This window comes from Eptesicus fuscus, chromosome 3 (assembly GCF_027574615.1).
Source record: "Eptesicus fuscus isolate TK198812 chromosome 3, DD_ASM_mEF_20220401, whole genome shotgun sequence".
Taxonomy (NCBI): Eukaryota; Metazoa; Chordata; class Mammalia; order Chiroptera; family Vespertilionidae; genus Eptesicus; species Eptesicus fuscus.
In genome coordinates this window covers 53,131,210-53,153,176 of record NC_072475.1, presented here as the reverse complement: position 1 = coordinate 53,153,176, position 21,967 = coordinate 53,131,210, and the positions used below count along the sequence as shown (strand labels likewise).

Here is a 21,967-nt window from a genome sequence, read left to right as displayed (position 1 = left end):
TCTGATCGGTGTTTCTAGTTTCTTAGGATATATTCCTAGGAGTGGGATTACTGGGTCAAATGAGAGTTCCATTTTCAGTTTTTTGAGGAAACTCCATACTGTTCTCCACAGTGGCTGCACCAGTCTGCATTCCCACCAGCAGTGCACGAGGGTTCCTTTTTCTCCGCATCCTCGCTAACACTTGTCATTTGTTGATTTGTTGATGATAGCCATTCTGACAGGTGTGAATGGTACCACATTGTCGTTTTGATTTGCATCTCTCGAATAATTAGTGACTTTGAGCATGTTTTCATGTGTCTCTTGGCCTTCCTTCTGTCTTCTTTTGAAAAGACTCTATTTAGGTCCGTTGCCCATTTTTTTTATTGGATCATTTATCTTCCTTTTATTAAGTTGTTAAGCTGCCTGTAGATGTTGGAGATTAAATCTTTATCAGTGATAACATTTGCAAATATGTTCTCCCATACAGTGGGCTTTCTTGTTGTTTCGTTGATGGTTTCTTTTGCTGTAAAAAAGCTTTTTATTTTGATGTAGTCCCATTTGTTTATTTTCTCTTTAGCTTCCATTGCCCTAGGGGCAGTATCAGTGAAGAAGTTCTTTTGGCATATGTCTGAGATTTTGCTGCCTGTGGTTTCCTCTAGTATTTTTATGGTTTCCCGTCTTGTGTTTTAAGTCCTGTATCCATTTTGAGTTTGTTTTTGTGTATGGTGTAAGTTGGTGATCTAATTTCATTTTTTTTTTGCATGTATCTGTCCAATTTTCCCAATACCATTTATTGAAGAGACTGTCTTGACTCCATTGTATGTTCATGCCTCCTTTGTCAAATATTAATTGAGCATAGTGGTTTGGGTTGATATCTGGATTCTCTATTCTATTCCATTGATCTATGTCTGTTCTTGTGCCAGTACCAGGCTGTTTTGAGAACAGTGGCTTTATAATACAGCTTGAAATCTGGTATTGAGATCCCTCCTACTTTATTCTTCTTTCTCAGGATTGCTGTGGCTATTCGGGGTCTTTTTTTTTCCAGATGAATTTTTGGAGAGTTCTTTCTAGGTCTGTGAAATATGCCATTGGTATTTTAATGGTGAGTGCATTGAATCTATAGATTGCTTTGGGTAGTATGGACATTTTAATGATGTTGATTCTACCAATCCATGAACATCGTATGTTCTTCCATCTGTTTACGTCTTCCTCTATCTCTTTTTTCACTGTCCTGAAGTTTTCCGCATATAGGTCTTTTACCTCCTTAGTTAAGTGTATTCCTAGGTATCTTAATCTTTTTGGTGCAGTGGTAAATGGGATTGCTTTTTTAGTTTCTCCTTCTGTAAATTCACTATTAGTGTATAGAAATGCTATAGATATCTTGGCGTTAATTTTGTATCCTGCTATATTGCCGAATTCATTTATTAAGTCTAGTAGTTTTTTGATAGAGTCTTTCGCGTTTTTTATGTACAATATCATGTCATCTGCAAATAAGGACAGCTCTGCTTCTTCTTTTCCAATTTGGATGCCTTTTATTTCTTCTTCTTGTCTAATCGCAATGGCTAATACTTCCAGTACTATGTCAAACAGGAGTGGTGAGAGTGGGCATCCCTGTCTTGTTCCTGTTCTTAGGGAAAATGGTTTTAATTTTTGCCCATTGAGGATGATGTTTGCTGTGGGTTTATCATATATAGCTTTTATTATGTTGAGGTATGATCCTTCTATTCCCACCTTGTTGAGAGTTTTTATCAAGAAAGGGTGTTGGATTTTGTCGAATGCTTTTTCTGCATCAATTGATATGACTATGTGATTTTTATCTCTCAATTTGTTTAGGTGATGTATCACGTTTATTGATTTGCGGATATTGTACCATCCTTGCATTCCTGGGATAAATCCTACTTGGTCATGGTGTATGATCTTTCTGATGTACTGCTGGAGCTGATTTGCTAGAATTTTGTTGAGGATTTTGGCATCTATGTTCATGAGGGATATTGGCCTGTAATTCCCTTTCATTGTGTTGTCTTTATCTTTTTGGTATTAGGGTGATGCTGGCTCATAGAAGGAGCTTGGAAGTGTTCCTTCCTCTTGAATTTTTTGGAATAGTCTGAGGAGGATAGGTTTTAGTTCTTCCTTGAATGTTTGGTAAAACTCTCGTGTGAAGCTTTCTGGCCCCTGGCTTTTGTCTGCCGGAAGCTTTTTGGTAACTGCTTCAATTTCTTCCATAGTTACTGGCCTACTGAGCTGTTTAGATTCTTCCTGATTGAGTTTTGGAAGGTTATATTTTTCTAGGAATATGTCCATTTCCTCCAGGTTGTCCAGTTTGTTGGAATATAGTTGTTCATAGTATTTTTAAACAATCCTTTGTATTTAGGCAGGGTCTGTTGTTATTTCTCCTCTTTCATTTCTGATTTTGTTTATTTGGGTCCTCTCTCTTTGCTTCTTGGTGAGCCTGGATAAAGGTTCATCAATCTTGTTTATCCTTTCAAAGAACCAGCTCTTGGTTTTGTTGAGCTTTTGTATTGTTTCTTTGGTCTCTATGTCGTTTATCTCTGCTCTGATCTTTATTATTTCCTTCCTTCTGCTTATACTGGGCTTTTCTTGTTGCTCTTTTCTAACTCTTTGAGTAGTAGGGTTAGGTAATTTATTAACATTGTTTCTTGTTTTTTTTGCAGTAGGCTTGTAGAGCTATGAACTTCCCTCTCAAGACTGCTTTTGCTGTGTCCCATAGATTTTGGATTGTTGTGTTTTCATTGTCATTTGTTACCATGATGTTTTTTATTTTTTCCTTGATCTCTCTGGTAACCCAGTCATTGTTTAATAGCATGCTGTTTAGTCTCCATGTGTTTGATTTCTTTGGATTGTTTTTATTGTAGTTGATTTCCAGTTTTATGCCACTGTGATCTGAGAAGATGCTTGATATGATTTCTGTCTTCTTGAATTTGAAGAGACTTTGCCTATGTCCCAACATATGGTCTATCTTTGAAAATGAACCATGTGCACTTGAGAAGAATGTATATTCTGTGGCTTTGGGGTGAAATGTTCTGAAGATGTCAATTAATTCCATCTGGTCTAGTGAGTCATTTAGGATTGATGTTTCATTGCTGGTTTTTTGTTTATAGGATTTGTCCAATGATGATAGTGGGGTATTAAAGTCTCCTACTATGATTGTATTGCTGTTAATCTCTCCCTTGATATCCTCCAGGAGTTTTTTTAAGTATTTGGGTGCTCCTTTATTGGGTGCGTATATGTTTACCAGAGTTATTTCTTCTTGTTGGATTGCTCCTTTTAGTATTATGAAGTGGCCTTCCTTATCTCTTGTTATGTCCTTCTCTTTGAGATCTAATTTGTCAGATATAAGTATTGCTACCCCAGGTTTTTTTTCATTTCCATTCACCTGGAAAACCTTTTTCCATCCCTTCACCCTCAGCCTGTGTGCGTCTTTTTTTCTGAGGTGGGTTTCTTGTAGACAGCTGATATATGGGTCTTGCAAAAGCTATAAAAGTTTATTAACACATTGAGCTTGTGACAATGTGAAGCAAAAACAGGTACTTTTTGTTGAAGTATAAATGAATAGAACTCTATGAAGTGCAATTTCTCAATAATGATCAAATCTAAAAATTGACATACTCTTTGAGCAATCTATGTATATGAGTATGTTCTGACTTTATACTCGCATATATATACACAAAATATCCATACAAGAATTACCAGAAGGGCATTGGTTTTACATGGTGAAAGTATAGAAACAACACATATATGCATGCATTTCCAGAGAATGTTTATGGAAGTATATAAATGATACTACTAATACTTTCTGCTTTAGTCCAGGTGAACTGGAAGATTGGCAGCAGGGGTGGAAGAAATAATTACTTTTCACCAGATATCTTTTGAATTTTGCACAATGTACATGCATTGCCTGTTCAATTAATTACTTAATTTAGGAAAGTATAGTGACTATAGACGGGAAAAGTTATGGTTCTAAGGTAGCAGACATAATTTTTCTTACTTTTATTCATCAATATATAGGTAGTATTAAGTGATCAAGGAATTAACAAAGGAATAGCAAATAAGTTTAAAACCATTATGTAATACATTTTAAATTTCAGGATTAAATACCTGTTTCTTAAAAGCTTAAGGTTGTTTTACCCAAACAAAACACATGTTTTTTGCCTACATGAAGCAAGAGCTATAGAGAACAATGTATTCTTTAAGAATGATAAAGTAGCACACTCTGACAAATCTTGCTTGAGGAATTAGAATTTATCTTATTTCTTTATGTCCAGAAAAGGGTTGACATAGCAGGCCTACGGCTGCTATCTCTAGAAAGGTCTTAGCAAATATTTGGGAAATTGATTTTGGGTGTGTTCACATCATTCCATAACTGAAAGGGTAGTAATTTACTGTGGCTAGAGTTTATAGAGACAATACATTTTATGATGAATACCTGCTTTCCCCTTCTGGGAGCCTGGAAATTTGGTATGTGGTGGACAGAGGGTTCCTAGGTGACCAACCTGCAATAAAAAACTTTGCACTGAGTCCACAATGAGTTTCCCAGGGCGGAAACACTTCACACATAGTGCTGTTCTTTTATTGCTAGGGAAAAGAGTGTTCTGTGTGACACCTCATGGGAGGAAGAAAGTATAAGGAAATCTAAACATGGGATCCTCTAGACCAGTGGTTCTCAACCTTTCTAATGCCGCGACCCTTTAATACAGTTCCTCATGTTGTGGTGATCCCCAACCATAAAATTATTTTCATTGCTACTTAATAACTGTAATTTTGCTACTGTTAATGAATCATAATGTAAATATCTGTGTTTTCTGATGGTCTTAGGCTCTACAGCAGTGGTTCTCAACCTGTGCGTTGTGACCCACAAGTTGAAAACCGCTAGCAGGGTCACCTAAAACCATCGGAAAACACAGATATTTACATTACGATTCATAACTGTAGCAAAATTACAGTTATGAAGTAGCAACAAAAATAATGTTATGGTTGGGGGGTCACCACAACATGAGGAACTGTATTAAAGGGTCACGGCATTAGAAAGGTTGAGAACCACTGCTCTAGACATACTACCTTATAACTTGACATGCAGATCCCAACTTACTACATAGCTGTACTAAATCTTACGCTGAGTCTTGTAATCAGTGAATCTCCCAAAGTGAGTAGTGAGTGTTCTTGGAGACCCTCAACATACCTTGCTTAGCAAGAAAAATATTTTTTTAAATACTATGTCATACAAACTGGAAATCATATAACTTTTGGCTGCTTAGTATGCTTATTTGCTTTTAATATGTTGACATTTCCCCTAAAATGCATATGTATTTTCTTTGTTGATATTGTTTTCTCTGTTAATTATTTTATATTAATTTTTCAATTTTTTATTTAAAAAAATATTTAATCACTCTCTTAGCCCATAAGCAAAACATAAGTCAACAAAGAGAATAAGTGAAGGAGAAAGAAATGTGAAGAAGATTGACAAACGTACAAACAAAATTCTGCTTAAGTACTCTACATCAATGTGAAAGGTAATACTGACTGAAAAAAATCTGAAAAAAAAAATATAGAAGAGCATTTCTGTTTATTTTAAATATTATTTGAGGTTTTCCAAAATCCCCAGTTATCTGATACATCCATATTCATACAAATACAAAAAAATAAAGCCAAATAGAATGTTTTAAAGTATAGCCTGAAATAAACTACAGTTCAAAAATAAGAGGAAAGGATTTTTACAGCTGATGAAATTATGTGTCATTTGATTTTAAAAACGCACAGGCAGTATTTCTACTTAAACATCTCCAAAGACATTTTCCTTTGGGGTCAAAAATGTTAGATCAGATTCTGATGTTCTGGCTAATTATCTTTAAGGGAAACAGGGCTTTTTAACAAAGTAAATTCAGAGAAAAGTAGTAATCAATTTAAAGTTATATAGTTATAACTATTTTAATATATGAATATACACATAAACCTAGTTAATAAATACTTATTCAATTAAACTTTTAAAATGACTCTGAATGGCATTGTGTTAGTGACCACTGATCAGAAATAGCCTTTGGTGAAAATTAATCATTTTAATTTAAAAATAAATTCATAAATTTCAACATTTCTGATTTGCATAAGTATGAGGAAAAGAAACAACCAAAAAAGAACAGTATGGCTTCATTTACTTTCACAACTGTAGGTCAGTGATAGAATATTATAAGTACAATATGTAAGAGAAAATAACGCTGTCATCTTTATACCTATAAGAAAACGAAACAGGAAAAGCAGAATTATTTAAATGTGGGGATGAATTGGAACTTACATAAGTCGACGTTTCCAAACTATCTGTGTTGACCAGTACTGGAGGAGGATTTGCCTTAAAGAAAGAATTGTAATGTGTTAGCTTAAAAGGAAAATTGACACATTAAATATTAATGTTCACAAATGTTAGAAGCGTATGACAGATTTGCTATTTCTTCAATTATAGTTTTATATGAGCTTGTTAAATAATGTACCCAGTTTCCAGCAACAAATGAAAATAGGTATAAGTGGTTAAATTAGATTTTCTTTTGGGAAATAAATTATTTCTGCTCAAACAGATAATTTCTTAAGGTTTGCAAAGTTCACCAGCCTCCTCAAAAAATCCACAAGTATTCTTCAGTATAATAAACAATTCTCCCTAAATTGCTTAGAAGTCATTAGCTTTCCTGTTCCCAAGGATTCCATGAAGATTTGAATGACTTTATCACCCAGAAAGAAAAAAATTCTTCCCCACAATGAATTGTGTTTGAATATGAAAAAAAATCTACCACACAAAGAAATCAATCACATACTTTTAGAAAACTGGAACCAGAATGGTAATGTAAAAGCCCCATGTATTTTCAGCTGCAATTATTGCTTTCCAACTGTTACTCTAGACCAGTGGTCGGCAAACTCATTAGTCAACAGAGCCAAATATCAACAGTACAACGACTGAAATTTCTTTTGAGAGCCGAAAACTGACTTCTGCGCATGAGCCACAAAGTTTCAATCGCTCTGTACATGCGCGCCCGCACGTGGTATTTTGTGGAAGAGCCACACTCAAGGAGCCAAAGAGCCGCATGTGACTCGCGAGCCACAGTTTGCAGACCACTGCTCTAGACCACTCAGAGAATAATGACAAAACTCTTTAATCCAAACAAAACACACACACACAAAAGCAAACAGATAAAAAACCATAAACAAATAAAAAACAAGCAAAAAACACAAATACATCTAATTAAGTTTGGATTCAAAAAGTTTAGTTTTCTGGTTAAGTTCAAAGTATCCTTTAAACAACTGTTAGGAATGTTTATAAGTATTAATAGTTCTAATCCAATTAATTAATAATTATACATAATAGCTGTATGAAACAAGCATTATATACAAAATAAGCATTTCCTTCCAAGTGTATGGGCGTTTCTAAAAAGTAAATATTCAGACTTCAAATGTTTTACATTATTTTCAGCAAAGTACTAGATATGGACGATCATATGATAAGATGCTTAAAGACAACACAGTCATAGATAAATAATGCACAGTATGCATTCGGGGTACATGAAGCAACAGGTTTAAAATGAGTAGGGGGATAAATGTAACCAGGGGAGAGAAGTGGTGTGCTTCAGGAAAATGGCGATGGAATAGAGTCGGGTTTGGAGTCTGTTCCTGGGGCGGAGTGTAGGAGAAGCAGAGGCTCGCAGAGGGAGTGTATGTGGGCAAGCCAAGGGACAGCTAAACTCCAGGAGAAGGCGGGGGAGTGCTGGGCAGTGTTCCCCTGACCTTGCAGCACCCACAGGGGCTGGGTCTCCTCCCGGAGCTGCGGGCTCACCGGGCGCCTCGCCATCTTGCAAGGAAAGGAGGATTTTATTGGAAACCTGACTTTCCGCGACAACTGCAAACACTGAACTGCTGCGATCACCAGACCACCGGTACCCTATCAGCGCAAACATTCGGATTCAAAGGAACTCTTCACTGCACCACGGAAAGTGCCTTGTCTGTTGTGCCTGGTTGTGTTGTATTTTGTACCTTTAAATCAACGCCGGAGAGAGAGATCTATATAACCAGACATCCGGAGAAGAGAGACCATGAGGAGACAAAGAAATAGCCCACACAGGAAAGAGAAGCAGGCATCACCAGAAAAGGAAGTAAACGATTTAGAGGCAAACAACCTATCAGAGAAAGAATTCAGAGAAATGGTCATAAAGTGGCTGAAAAGGATGGAAGACAAATTCGACAATATGAGTAAGAACCAAGAAGAAATGAAGAAGAACCAAGAAGAAATGAAAAATGACATCGCTGCTGTAAAGAACTCAATAGAAAGCATCAAGAGTAGACTAGACGAAGCAGAGGACCGCATAAGTGAGCTAGAAGACAAGATGGAAAAAAATACCCAATTACAACAGCTTCTAGAAACAAAAATTAGAAAGACTGAGGAGAACCTAAGGGAACTTCGGGACAACACAAAACAAAACAACATCAGGATAAAAGGAAAGGAAACTGAGCAAGGAATAGAAAACCTGTTTGAAGAAATAATAACAGAAAACTTCCCTGATATAGGGAAGAAAAAACCCACACAAATCCAAGAAGCTCACAGAGTTCCCAGCAAAATGAACCCCAAAAGACCGATGCCAAGGCACATTATAATTAAGTTGGCAAACACCAACGACAAAGTAAGAATCTTAAAAGCGGCCAGAGAGAGACAGACAGTTACATACAAAGGAACCCCCATCAGACTAGCAACTGATTTCTCAACAGAAACTCATCACGCCAGAAGGGAATGGAATGAAATATACAAAGTCTTGCAAAGGAAGGGTCTAAATCCAAGAATACTGTACCCAGCAAGGCTATCAATCAAAATTGAAGGTGAAATCAGGAGCTTCACAGACAAAAAAGGACGAAGGGAGTTTATCACCACCAAACCAGCAATGAGAGAAATGCTAAAGGGTCTGCTGTAAAAAAAAAAAAGAAAGAAATAGGAAGCAAAGAAGGAACACAGGGGTATAGAATAAAAATGGCGTCAAATAAGTACCTATCAATAATAACTTTAAATGTAAATGGATTGAATGCCCCAATCAAAAGACACAGGGTAACAGACTGGATAAGAAAACAAAACCCATATATCTGCTGTCTACAGGAAACCCACCTCAAAAAAAAGGACGCATACAGACTGAGAGTAAAGGGCTGGAAAAAGGTTTTCCAGGCGAATGGAAATGAAAAAAAAGCTGGGGTAAAATGAGTAGGGAATACTTTATCTATCCTACCTAATAATAGACAAATATGCAAATTGACCATACCTTCGACATACCCACAAACCACGCCCACCATCCAATCAGAGCAAGTATGCAAATTAACCCAACCAAGATGGCTACAGCCACAGAGAGCAAGGTTTCCTAGGTAACAGAGGAAGCCAAGCTTTCCGCCTGCCCTTGCCAGGCCTAAGCCTCCACTCAAGCTACAAAGTTTCAATTATAGAAGGTAAACAAATTCAAACAGAAATGGCGGCAAAATGGAGCTTGAGAGAGCAGGCCAGGGTTGCCGCTGGCAACAGGGGAAGCAAAGCTTTTCGCACACCCTGGCTGGGCTCACCCACTTAAGGCTACAAAGTTTCAATTATAACCCCAACAGAAATGGCTGCCAGCCGCGGGGGGAGCCCCAGGCTTGGCTCCACTCCAGGCTACAAAGTTTCAATTGTAGAAGGAGAATAAATTCCAGATACCAGGGCCTCCGCTTGCGTTGCCAGGGGGCGTGGCCCATCTGCAAACCACCACAGGCCCCTCGCTCAGGCCACCCCATGCCCCAAGGGAACCCCACCCTGATCAGGGACACCCTTCCGGGCAAACCAGCTGGCCCCCACCCCTGTACCAGGCCTCTATCCTATCTAATAAAAGAGTAATATGCAGATTGATCATCACTGCAACACACAATATAGCTGCCCCCATGTGGTCAAAGATCCTGCCCCCATGTGGACACAAGATGGCCACCACAAGATGGCCAGCAGGAGAGGGCAGTTGGGAGGCACCCGGCCTACAAGGGAGGGCAGTTGAGAAGGACCAGGCCTGCAAGGGAGGGCAGTTGAGAGGGACCAGGCCTGCAAGGGAGGGCAGTTGGAGGTGATCAACCCTGCATGAGAGGGCAGTTAGGGGTGACCAGGCCGGCAGAGAAGGGAAGTTGGGGGCAAACAGGCTGGCAGCAGAGTGGTTAGGGGTGATCAGGCTGGCAGGCAGAAGTGGTTAGGGGCAATCAGGAAGGCAGGCAGGCAAGCAGTTGGGAGCCAGCAGTCCTAGATTGTGAGAGGGATCCCAGATTGGAGAGGGTACAGGCTGGGCTGAGGGACAACCCCCCTCCGTGCACAAATTTCGTGCACCGGGCCTCTAGGGAGCTTTTGTACAGATATCCTCAATTGTTTTTATAAATTTGTTCCTTGGTTTATTATCTCAAAGAAATATGAAATAATTAACAATATGAATAGCCAATATCATAGACCAGCTACCCATCCATGCATTATCATTCTTTTAACTACCATAAAACATGTCAAGGTCGTACTATTATCAACTTCAGTATTATAGATTAGTAAACAGAAGCTCAGAATGGTTAAGTAAACTGCTTGGTTACATGATTGTAACTGGAATTCTAAACCAGACCAAATTAACTTTTGAGACCTTTATAACAACACGGCAATGTCTCAACAATTTCCAAGTGTAGTGTGATGCTATGTTAGGGATACTTGGAGTAAATGAATCAGAGAACACTGAACAGGAAAGGTCAGGTTCCCTATCCTATCTAATAAAAGAGTAATATGCAAATTGACCCTAACTCCACTATACCCACAAGCCACGCTCACCAGCCAATCAGGAGCAAATATGCAAATAAACCCAACCAAGATGGCTGTGGCCACAGAGAGCAGGAGGGAGGCTTGGGTTTCCCCGGCAACAGAGGAAGCCAAGCTTTCTGTCTGCCCTTGCCGGCCTAGGCCGCCACTCAATGCTACAAAGTTTCAATTATAGAAGGTAAACAAATCCAAACAGAAATGGCAGCAGCTACGGAGCTGGAAGAGCAGGAGGCAAGCGTTGCCCCTGGCAATGGAGGAAGCAAAGCTTCTGCAGCCCTGGCTGGCCTAGGCCTCTGCTCCAGGCTACAAAGTTTCAATTATAGATATACATAAATTCCAACAGAAATGGCTGCCACCACAGAGCAAGCAGGAGGCTTGGCTCCACTCCAGGCTACAAAGTTTCAATTGTAGAAGATACATAAATTCCAGATACCAGGGCCTCTGCTTGGGTCGCCAGGGGTGTGGCCGGCCTGCAAACCACCACAGGCCCTTCACCCAGTCCGCCCCACACCCCAAGGGAACCCCCACCTGATCCAGGATACCCTTCAGGGCAAACCAGCTGGCCCCCACCCGTGCGCCAGGCCTCTATCCTATCTAATAAAAGAGTAATATGCAGATTGACCATCACTCCAACACACAATATAGCTGCCCCCACATAGTCAAAGATCCTGCCCCCATGTGGACACAAGATGGCCACCACAAGATGGCCAGCAGGGGAGGGCAGCTGAGAGGGACCAGGCCTACAAGGGAGGGAGGTTGGGGGCAATTAAGCCCGCAGGGAAGGGCACTTAGGGGTGACCAGGCTGTCAGAGGAGGGAAGTTGGGGGTGACGGGGCCTGCAGGGAAGGGCAGTTTTGAGGGGGGGGACCCAGGCCTGCAGGGGAGATCAGTTGGGGGGGGACCAGCCTGCAGGGGAGGGCAGTTAGGGGCAAACACGCTGGCAGGGGAGCAGTTAGGCATCAATCAGGCTGGCAGGGGATTGGTTAGGGGGTGATCAGGCTGGCAGGCAGAAGCGGTTAGGGGCAATCAGGAAGGCAGGCAGGCGAGCAGTTGGGAGCCAGCAGTCCTGGATTGTGAGAGGGATGTCCGACTGCCCATTTAGGATCGGGCCTAAACGGGCAGTCGGACATCCCTCGAGGGGTCCCAGATTGCAGAGGGTGCAGGCTGGCCTGAGGGACACCCCCCACCCCCGCAGTGCACAAATTTCGTGCACTGGGCCTCTAGTGAATATAATAAAAACAGAAACCACTACAAAATTTTAAAGGATTCTAGAAAACTATTTTAACACCAAAAGATGAATTGAAGTGATAAGAGTAAAATAAAGTTTTAAATCTCCTACTAAAGAAATAATTATATTACTGAATTCCAGATACGTGGAAAGATGCTACATTATTACAATAATCCTTAGGCCGCTTATTTAGAATTATTTATTTTTTAAAATCTTTATCGTTGAGAGTTATTACTAATAGATGTCCTCCTTTACTCCCTCCCCCCAGAACCCCCCTTCACCTGGTTCCCACCCCACCCAAGGCCTTCACCACTATTGTCTGTGTCCACAGGTAATGCAAATCTCTATAATAATAAAAGCATAATATGCTAAATAGGCCAGACAGCCGAACGACCTTCTGGATGTCCTTTGAGACGAAGCCAGGGCTGCGAGGGCCGAGCCCCTTGCATGAATTTCGTGCATTTGGCCTCTATTATGCATATAAGTCCTTTGGTTAATCTCTTCCTCACATCCCCCTTTCCTTCTGAGATTTGTCAGTCTGTTTCATGTGTCCATACCTCTGGTTCTATTCTATTCATGTTTATTTTGTTCACTAGATTCCTTGTTAGTTTATTTTGAGTTTTAGATTCAATGTTGATAGATACATATTTATTGCCATTTTATTGTTCATGATTTTGAGCTTCCTTTTTTCTTCTTCTCCTTTTTCTTTTACCTACTCTTCTCAAACAATACCCTTCAACAATTTATGTAACAATAGTTGATGGTGATGAACTCCTTTAGCTTTTTCTTGTCTATGAAGCTCTTTATGTGACCTTCAATTATAAATGATAGCTTTGCTGGGTAGAGTAATCTTGGTTGTAGGTCCCTGCTATTCATCACTTTGAATATTTTAAAAAAATCGTTATTGTTGAAAGTATCACATATGTCCCCTTTATCCACATTGACCCCTTCTAGCCCACCCAGAGCCCCCACCCTAGGCCTTCACCATATTTCTTGCCACTCCCTTCTGTTTAGAAATAAGCTGACAGTCATATGGGCGCTCCTTTGTAGGTAACTGCTTTTCTCTTGCTGCTTTTAAGATTCTCTCTTTGTCTTTAATGCTTGGCATTTTTATTAGGATGTGTCTTGGTATAGGCCTCTTTGGATTCCTCTTGTTTGGGACTCTGCGCTTCTTGGACTTGTAAGTCTATTTCTTTCACCAGGTAGGGGAAGTTTTCTGTTATTATTTCTTCAAAGAGGTTTTCAATATCTTGCTCTCTCTCTCTTCCCCTTCTGACATCCCCATAATGCGAATGTTGGTGCACTTGAAGTTGTCCCAGAAGCTCCTTACATTATCTTCATATTTTTGGATTCTTTTTTCTTTTAGCTCTTCTGATTGGGTGTTTTATGCTTCCTCATATTCCAAATCATTCATTTGATTCTCAGAATCCTCTACTCCACTGGTGAATCCCTGTAAAAATTATTCTTTATTTTAATAAGTATGCTTAATGTCTGACTGGCCTTTTTTCATGTCTTTGATGTTCTCACTAAGGTTCTGAAAATTCTCACTAAGATGCTTGAAAATCTCACTAAGTCCCTTGAAGCTCTCATTAAGATCCTTGAGCAACCTTATAACCATTGTTTTGAACTCTGTATCTAGTAGTTTGCTTGCTTCCATTTCATTTGGTTCTGTTTCTGGAGACTTCTTCTGTTCTTTCATTTGTGACATGTTTCTTTGTCTCTACATTTTGGCTGCTTCCTCGTGTTTGTTTCTGTGTATTAGTTAGAGTTGCTGTGTCTCCTGTAATTGGTAGAGTGGCCTTGTGTAATAGGTGTTCTGTTGGGTCCATAGTTGGGCCACCCAGCAGGAGCTACAGAGTAATTTTCAGATAGCTGCTACTTGTACTGGGTTTGGAAGTGCTCAAGCTATGCCCAGCTCTGAAGCAAGGCAGGCTGGTGCTAGTGCTGGGTCTTGGGCCTCTTAATGAAAGGTATGGGGCACGCTAAGGTTAAGATGCCAGCAGCTGCTTGTTTGAGAGATTTTAGGAAAGTCTGTAGCCTGAGCCAGGACAGGCCATTCATATGTAATAGCAGCTGCAAACAGCTTAGGTGGGACTGTAATTGGGTGGGGTGTCAGGGAATCACCAGGGGGCAGCAAACAATGTGATACAAGCTGATTACAACTCAGATATGGCTGCTTGTCAGCTCTGAGTTGGGGGCAGGTCCCAGCACAGGAACAATGAACCCTGTGAGATCTCCTGTCTGGGAGAAAGCTGTCCCTGAATTCCTGCCCTGATGCCAGATAATCTAGTTCCTCCCCATATATCTCTGGATCCCCCAAAGCTGCCTCCCAAGTGCTGGAGCCCAGAGGGATTGAGTCAGAGTAAGTCTGTGTTCTGACCCTTTAAGAGGAACTGCATGGGTCTCCAGCAGCCTCCATGTCACTCAGTCACAATCTCCACTGGTTTTTACAGCCCAAAGTTATGAGAACTTCTCTTCATAGCTCTGGAACCCTGCCTGGGGGTCTGTAACTCCCTGCTTCTCACCTGAGATCTCTGCAGCAGAGATATCCCTCCCTATTAAACACGCCACACATGGGTATCGAATCAGTCTGTTCCGTGCTTCCACCCTTCCTACCAGTCTCAATGTACTTCTCCTTTACTCTTCTAGTTGTAAGACTTCCATTCAGCCAGATTTCAGGTTCTGAATGATGGTTGCTCTGTATTTTAGTTGTAATTTTGAAGTGGTTGTGGGAGGTGGCGAGTTCCAATGGTTACTCTACACTGCCGTCTTGGTTCTCTCTCTTATTTAGAATTATTAAAGTTTTAGTATCATACCTGTAATTTCTCCTAGAATCATATTTTGTATGATATTCCTATTGATTTTCATTTTTTAGGAGGGGTAAAAATGCATCGAAATGCTCATATAATCATAGTTGATATTCCATTTCCCTCCACAATGGGACTTATTTTTACCTAGATTTTATACTATCCTATATAATAAAGAGGTAATATGAAAATTAACCCTCATGCCCTCACAAGATGGCTGCCTAAGACCAGGTCAGCAGGGGGTTTAGTGAGGAATGACCAAACGACTGAACAGCAGGCTGCGTGGGGTGACCAGGCTGGCGGGGGGAGGGGGAAGTTGGGGGCAACCAGGCCAGCAGGGGGGTCAGTTGGGGGTGACCAGGCCGACAGAGGGGTCAATTGGGACTAGGCTGGCAGGAGGGGCAATAAGGGGTGACCAGGTTGGCTGGGGGGCGGGGGGCACGGTTGGGGGTGACCTGGCTGGCAGGGGGAGCAGTTAGGGGTGATCAGGCCAGCATGCAGAGGCAGTGAGGGGCGATCAGGCCGGCGGGGGGGGGGGGCGGCCAGTTAGGGGCAACCAGGCAGGCAGGCAGGTGAGCAAATAGGAGCCAGTGGTCCAGGACTGTGAGAGGGATGTCTGACTGCTGGTTTAGCCCCGATCCCTGGGATCAGGCCTAAACCGGCAATCGGACATTCCCCAAGGGGTCCCGGATTGAGGAGGGTGCAGGCTGGGCTGAGAGGACCGCCCGCCAGTGCACGAATTTCATACACCAAGTCTCTAGATCAATAATTGTAAAAATACATAAAGATGTACTTATTTACACTTTAAATAAGATTAAGAACTTTCACACCTAAGATCATTATTATCTATCTATACTATCTACACTAATAAAAGGATAACATGCTGAAGAGACGTTCCAGATGTCCTTCCGGACAAAGCCATGGTGGCGGAGCTGAGGCATAGGCGGTTAGAGGCAATAAGGCCAGGAGGGAAGGGCAGTTGGGGGGCGATCAGGCTGGCGGGTGGTGGGGAGTTGGGGGCGAGCAGGACGGCAGGGAGGGCAGTTGGGGGCGAACATGCCGGAGGGGTGGCAGTTGCAGGCGAGCAGGTCGGTAGGGGGGGCAGTTGGAGGTGAGAAGGGCGGCGCGGGGGGTAGTTGGGGGTGAGAAAGGCGGCGCAGAGGGTAGTTGGGGGTGAGCAGGCTGGCAGGGGAGGACAGTTGGGGGTGATCAGGCTGTTGGGGGCAGCAGGCTGGCAGGGGTGGCTGTTGGGGGCGAGCAGGGCATTGGGGGGGGCATTGGGGGCGATCAGGCTGGCAGAGGGGGCAGTTGGGGGAGAGAAGGCCGACGGGGGGGCAGATGGGGAGATCAGTCCAGAAGGGAGGGGGCGATCAGGCCGGCAGGGGGTGCATTTAGGGGTGATTAGGCTGCAAGAGGGTGCAGTTGGGGGTGATCAGGCTTTCAGGCAGAGTGGTTAGGGGCGATCAGGTAGGCGGGTGGTTAGGAACCAGTGGTCCCAGATTGTGAGAGGGCAGTCTGACATTCTCTGAAGGGTCCCAGATTGGAGAGTGTGCAGGCCAGGCTGAGGGATACCCCCCGCCCATGCATGAATTTTGTGCACCGGGGCTACTAGTCCTATATAATAAAAGCCTAATATGCTAAGTGTCCAGTCATCCATTCAACCAATCAAAGCATAACATGCTAATGATATGCTAAGGCCGCTCAACCGCTCGCTATGACGTGAACTGACCACCAGGGGGCAGACAGTCGACCAGTCACTGATCTCCAGAGGGCAGACGCTCCGACCAATAGGTTAGCTTGCTGCTGGGGTCCGGCTGATAGGGACTGAGTGAGATGGTCCGGACACATCCTGCAGCCCTCCCTCGGTTCCTCCCCGGCTGGCCACGTCCCTCCCTGGCCCTGATCATGCACAGCTGGGGTCCCTCAGACTGGCCTGCCCCCTCTCGCAATCCAGAACCCCTTAGGGGATGTCGGAGAGTTAGCTGGTTTCGGCCCAACAGCAGAACAGCCAGTCACTATGATGTGCACTGACCACCAGGGGGCAGACGCTCAACGTAGGAGCTGCCCCCTGGTGTCTGTGTGCTCCCACAGGGGGAGTGCTGCTCAGCCAGAAGCCAGGCTCATGGCTGGCGAGCACAGCAGGGGTGGCGGAAGCCTCTCCTGCCTCTGCGGCAGCACTAAGGATGTCCGCGGGGAGCAGGCCTAAGCCATCAGCTGGACATCCCCTGAGGGCTCCCGCACTGTGAGTGGGAGCAGGCCGGGCTAAGGGACCCCCCGAGTTCATGAATTTCGTGCACCGGGCCTCTAGTCTATATATATAAAAAGCCAGCGACCATAACACTGTAACGATTGTAACGACCGGTCGCTATGACGCCCACTGTGGCCAGCATAATGGCCTGATCAGGGGGTGAGGACGGCCAGCCAACCTCCTGCGGTCCCTCCCCCCCTGCCGGCCTGTCCCCCTTTCCCCCTTCCATCCCGCTTCCGATCAGCCCCTCCCCATGGCCGGCCCTGCCCACAATTGGCCCCCCAACCCCAACTGGGGGTGGGGCCCGCCGGCCAATCGCCCGCAGCGCCTTCCCCCAGCCGGCCCTGCCCTGATCAGGGACGGGCCAGCCAGTCAACCTCCCACCATCTCCTCATCCCGAGATGCCCAGCCCTGATCCACCCCAATTGGGGTTAGGCCGGCTAGATCCAACCCATGCACGAATTCGTGCACTGGGCCTCTAGTATATATACAAAAGGCTAAGCAACCGTCTGTCTGGTACATATGACACGCAATGACCACCAGGGGGCAGATGCTCAACACAGGAGCTGCCAAGCTGCGGTGACTTGGCAGCGGCAGTTCTTGGGTGACACAACCTGGAACCAGAGAGGAGGGAACCCGATTCCTCGCAGGGCCACATGATTCCACCTTCGGCCGTGGGTTATGTTATTGCTGAGGCACTATTGGTCCTGCATCCGTTGCCTTTCAATGTGCACGAATCCGTGCACTGGGCCACTAATATTTAATAATACTACCCCTAGTTTGACTTTGCATAACTCTGTTGCTAAGGCAGTTAGGTCTTAAGCCATCTCTTGGAACTACTAAAGCTCTAAAAGTAAAAAAGGTTCAGAATCTGACATTTGGCTATTATTTTATTTTTTGACTGTTACATGTTAACTTTTAAGAAGTCAACCTTATGTAAGAATAATTTTAGAGTTACAGAAATACTGCAAAGATAGCACAAAGAATTCCCATATACTTTATATACATTGGCTATTATATTTAACTAATAAGTCTGAAGTACATTACTTAATCAAATGACAGAAAGATGAATATTTCCAAAGAAGATAAATATATATGTGGGACAAAATGCTATATAGAAAGACAATTATTTTTTATTTTTATTTTTTATATATTTTATTGATTTTTCACAGAGAGGAAGGGAGAAGGACAGAGAGCCAGAAACATCAATGAGAGAGAAACATTGACCAGCTGCCTCCTGCACACCCCCCACTGGGGATGTGCCCGCAACCAATGTACATGCCCTTGACCGGAATCGAACCTGGGACCCTTCAGTCCGTAGACCGATGCTCTATCCACTGAGCCAAACCAGTTTCGGCAAGACAATTATTTTTATCTTTAGAATAATTAACAAAATTTCCAAAGGCAAAAATATTTTTAAAACTGTTTCACATTTACAAGTATAAAAAACATGACAAATCTAAGGAGGTTCAATATTATGGAGTTCAGAATGTGTCCTATTTCATAGACAAACTAATAAAAAGGCAAATATTGAACCCACTTTATAGTAAATTCCTAAAATTTAATTTATAAGATAATTAATTTATATTAATTCCCTAAAAATATCAATTGAAGCCCAAAGTGAATGACCAAATCTAACAAATAATTAAAACACTTAAAAAAAAAAAAAGAAACATTAGAAACAAATTAAATTTTATAAAGAAAAAAGAAACTAATAAAAACCTGTGGTATGGTGGATAGGATGACAGTATTCTCAGCAGGGACTGGCAGGACAGGGATCACAGGGACAGTGGGAGAAGAGAGAGGTACAGCTTCTGTTGGCTAAAAATCATCAATGACAAAAAATCAGGAAAAATATCAAAATAAAAAGGAATCACATAACAGAAAGCTTTGTCATAAATTATAGTTTTCAGAATGAACTGAAAAATAGGTAAAATATTAATATATTACCTCAATTTGAATGAGAAAATGATTTCCAGAAAGTATTTCATTAATAATTATATCACAAATACTTTAATTACTCTGTAGTTAAAATGAGTGACTACTCCTTAGATGTTTAAATGAAAATAACAAAAGATAACAACTTGTAATGCTCCTCCTCAAAGCGACAAGACACTAGCTTTAGAGACAGACTACAAAATATTTTTCTAGCATCCAGAATATATTTGACTACTTTCCTCCTTGTATTCAAAGAATCAAAAGTAATTCCATTAGACTATCAGGTAGATAGTTGGGCCTTACAAATCCACAGACAAAAAATTCAAAAGACTCCAAAATTGAATCTGTGTAACTTAAACTAATCTGTGCTATTAACCTCTATTATCAAGAACCTGCCTGTAAAGTCATTAATGCAACTAGCATTCATTGAGTATCTATTATATGCTAGACATATTTTGGAAAAAATGAAAAAAGAAGTGGGAACTCTAGTGACATATTTAAAATATAAAGCTTTGGTATTTATACTAAACTAGTGGCCCGGTGCATGAAATCCGTGCACTCGGGGGGTGTCCCCCAGCCTGGCCTGTGCCCTGTCACAGTACAGGAGCCCCACGATCCATCCCCCAAAGAGGTAGGCCCCACCCACCCATCTGGGGCTCCTCTATGGATTGCCCAAAGAGGTAGGCCGGGCCGGGCCATGGCAGAGGCCTGTGGACCCCCAGTGCAGGTGCGTGGAGGCCTCCACTGCGGCCCCGTACCTGTCCCCGTCCCCGATGCTGCAAGTCCCCGCCCACCCGTGTCTGCAGCCTCCAGCTGATTGGTTGTTATGCATGAGGGTGTCCCGACCATTTGCATATTACCCTTTTATTAGTATAGATTACTCTATCTGACTTGATTCAATTATTTTTAAAAAGATAAAACTGGAACACAGAAAGGTGTTTTCTAACAAGTTCCAAACCCTGTAAGTGGAATTAATTCATAAATATTTGCTATATCAATGACATATTCTATAAGTATAAAAACATTAAAATTAAATCAATAAGACGACAATGTACATTAAGAGACTTAAAACAGAAAGAAAACAAATTGCTAAACTTGAAACTATGCTTTTCCTCATTGATAAAAATACAAAATGAAATTACAATGTTGACTTTCTTTCTCTATCAGGCAATGAAAATTTATCAAAAATGTATGAAGTCTCTTCAATAAGGTGTTGAGACACTGGATATCCACATGCAAAAAAAAGTTAAAACATTATATATAAAAACTAACGGAAAATTAATCAACAGCCTAAATATAAGTGCTAAAACCATAAAACTCGTAGAAGAAAACAGGGGTAAATTTTCATGACCTTGGATTTGACAACTTATTCTTAAATATGACCATTAAAAAAGTGTAAGTGATGAAAACAAATTAAGATTTAATCAGAATTAAAACTTCTTATACACCAAAGAGCATTATCAAGAAAGTGAAAAGACAACCTACAGAATGAGAGAAAATCTTTGCAAATCATACATCTGATGAAGGTTTGATATCCAGAATATACTAAGAACTCCAACTCAACAAAAAAACAACAACAATAAAAAAATGGGCAAAGGACCTGAACAGACATTTCTCTAAAAAAGCTATACAAATGGCTAATAAGCACATGAAAAGATACTGAACATCACTATTCACTAGAGATATGCAAATCAAAGTTACAGTATCACTTCACACCTACTAGAAGGCTGTAATAAAAAAGGGAAAACTGAAAGAGAAAGTAGTAAGTGTTGAGAATGTGCAAAACTGGAACCCTCAAAAATTGCTGGTAGGAAAGGGAAAGAGTGCATACTCTGTGGGAAAACAGTTTGGCAGTTCCTCAAAAAATGAACCATAAGACGACTATATGACCCAGCTAATCTACTCTTAAGTATATGCTCAATAGAACTAACAACAGGGAACTGGATACTTACACCAACGTTCAATGATGCATTATTCAAAACAGTCAAAAGGTGGAAACAGCCCTAACTGGTTTGGTTCAGTGGATAGAACGTCGGCCTGTGGACTGAAGGGTCCCAGGTTCGATTCTGGTCAAGGGCACGTACTTTGGTTGCAGGCACATTCCCAGTGGGGTGTGTGCAGGAGGCAGCTGATACATGTTTCTCTCTCATCGAAGTTTCTAACTCTCTGTCCCTCTCCCTTCCTCTCTGTAAAAAATGAATAATAATAATAATAAAAGGTGGAAACAACCCAAATGTCCACCAACAGATGAATGGATGAAGAAAATGTGGTACATGCATTAAATGGATATTATTCATCCATAAAAAGTAAAATTCTGATATATGCTACAATATGGATTAATCTTGAAAACATTATGATAAGTGAAATTAATCAGCCACAAAAGGACAATATTGTATGATTCCACTTATACAAAATACTTACAATAGATAAATTCAGAAACAGAAAGGAGAAGTTATGGGGGCACAGGGAATCGTTGCCTAATGGTTACATAGTTTGTTTGATGTGATAAAAACAACTTTGGAAATAGTGATTACTGCACAACACTGGGAATATAATTTAATGCCACAGAATTGTTTAGTTAAAACTCGTTAAAATGGCAAATTTTGTTACATATATTTTACCACAATAAACAAACTCAAATAAAGTTTAATACATGGGAACAAGTACTCTCTCACACTGCCCTTGGAAATATAAATCCATACAAACTTTACAAAAACCAACTCAGCAGTAATTGTCTATAGCCATAAAAATGTCTAACCTCTCTGACATAGTAATTCTGGCAACCTATCCTCAAGGGAATAATTTAAAAAGCAAGTGTTTTAATACTCTCAATATATTCCCTTGAGAATTGTTTATACTTGGGGAAATGTGGAATATCCTAAATATCCAAAGGTATTGAAATGGTTAAGTAAATAATGATAATTATATAAGATTAAATA

The 21,967-nt window shown here is 41.6% G+C and overlaps 1 protein-coding gene across 9 annotated transcripts in view; it reads right to left on the bottom strand.

The window, feature by feature from the left end:
* The window catches only part of DLG1 (discs large MAGUK scaffold protein 1), a 248,396-nt gene that overhangs the window by 125,902 nt on the left and 100,527 nt on the right, over positions 1–21,967 (bottom strand). For 5 of the 9 annotated variants that reach the window (XM_054713852.1, XM_054713853.1, XM_054713854.1 and 2 more), the window contains 2 exons: positions 18,813–18,911; positions 6,284–6,337 (listed from right to left, as the gene is read on the bottom strand). In XM_054713852.1, the coding sequence (XP_054569827.1) occupies positions 6,284–6,337; positions 18,813–18,911 (153 nt within the window). The remainder of the gene's footprint in view (positions 1–6,283; positions 6,338–18,812; positions 18,912–21,967) is intronic. The other 4 variants (XM_054713855.1, XM_054713856.1, XM_054713857.1 and 1 more) reach the window with 1 other exon arrangement.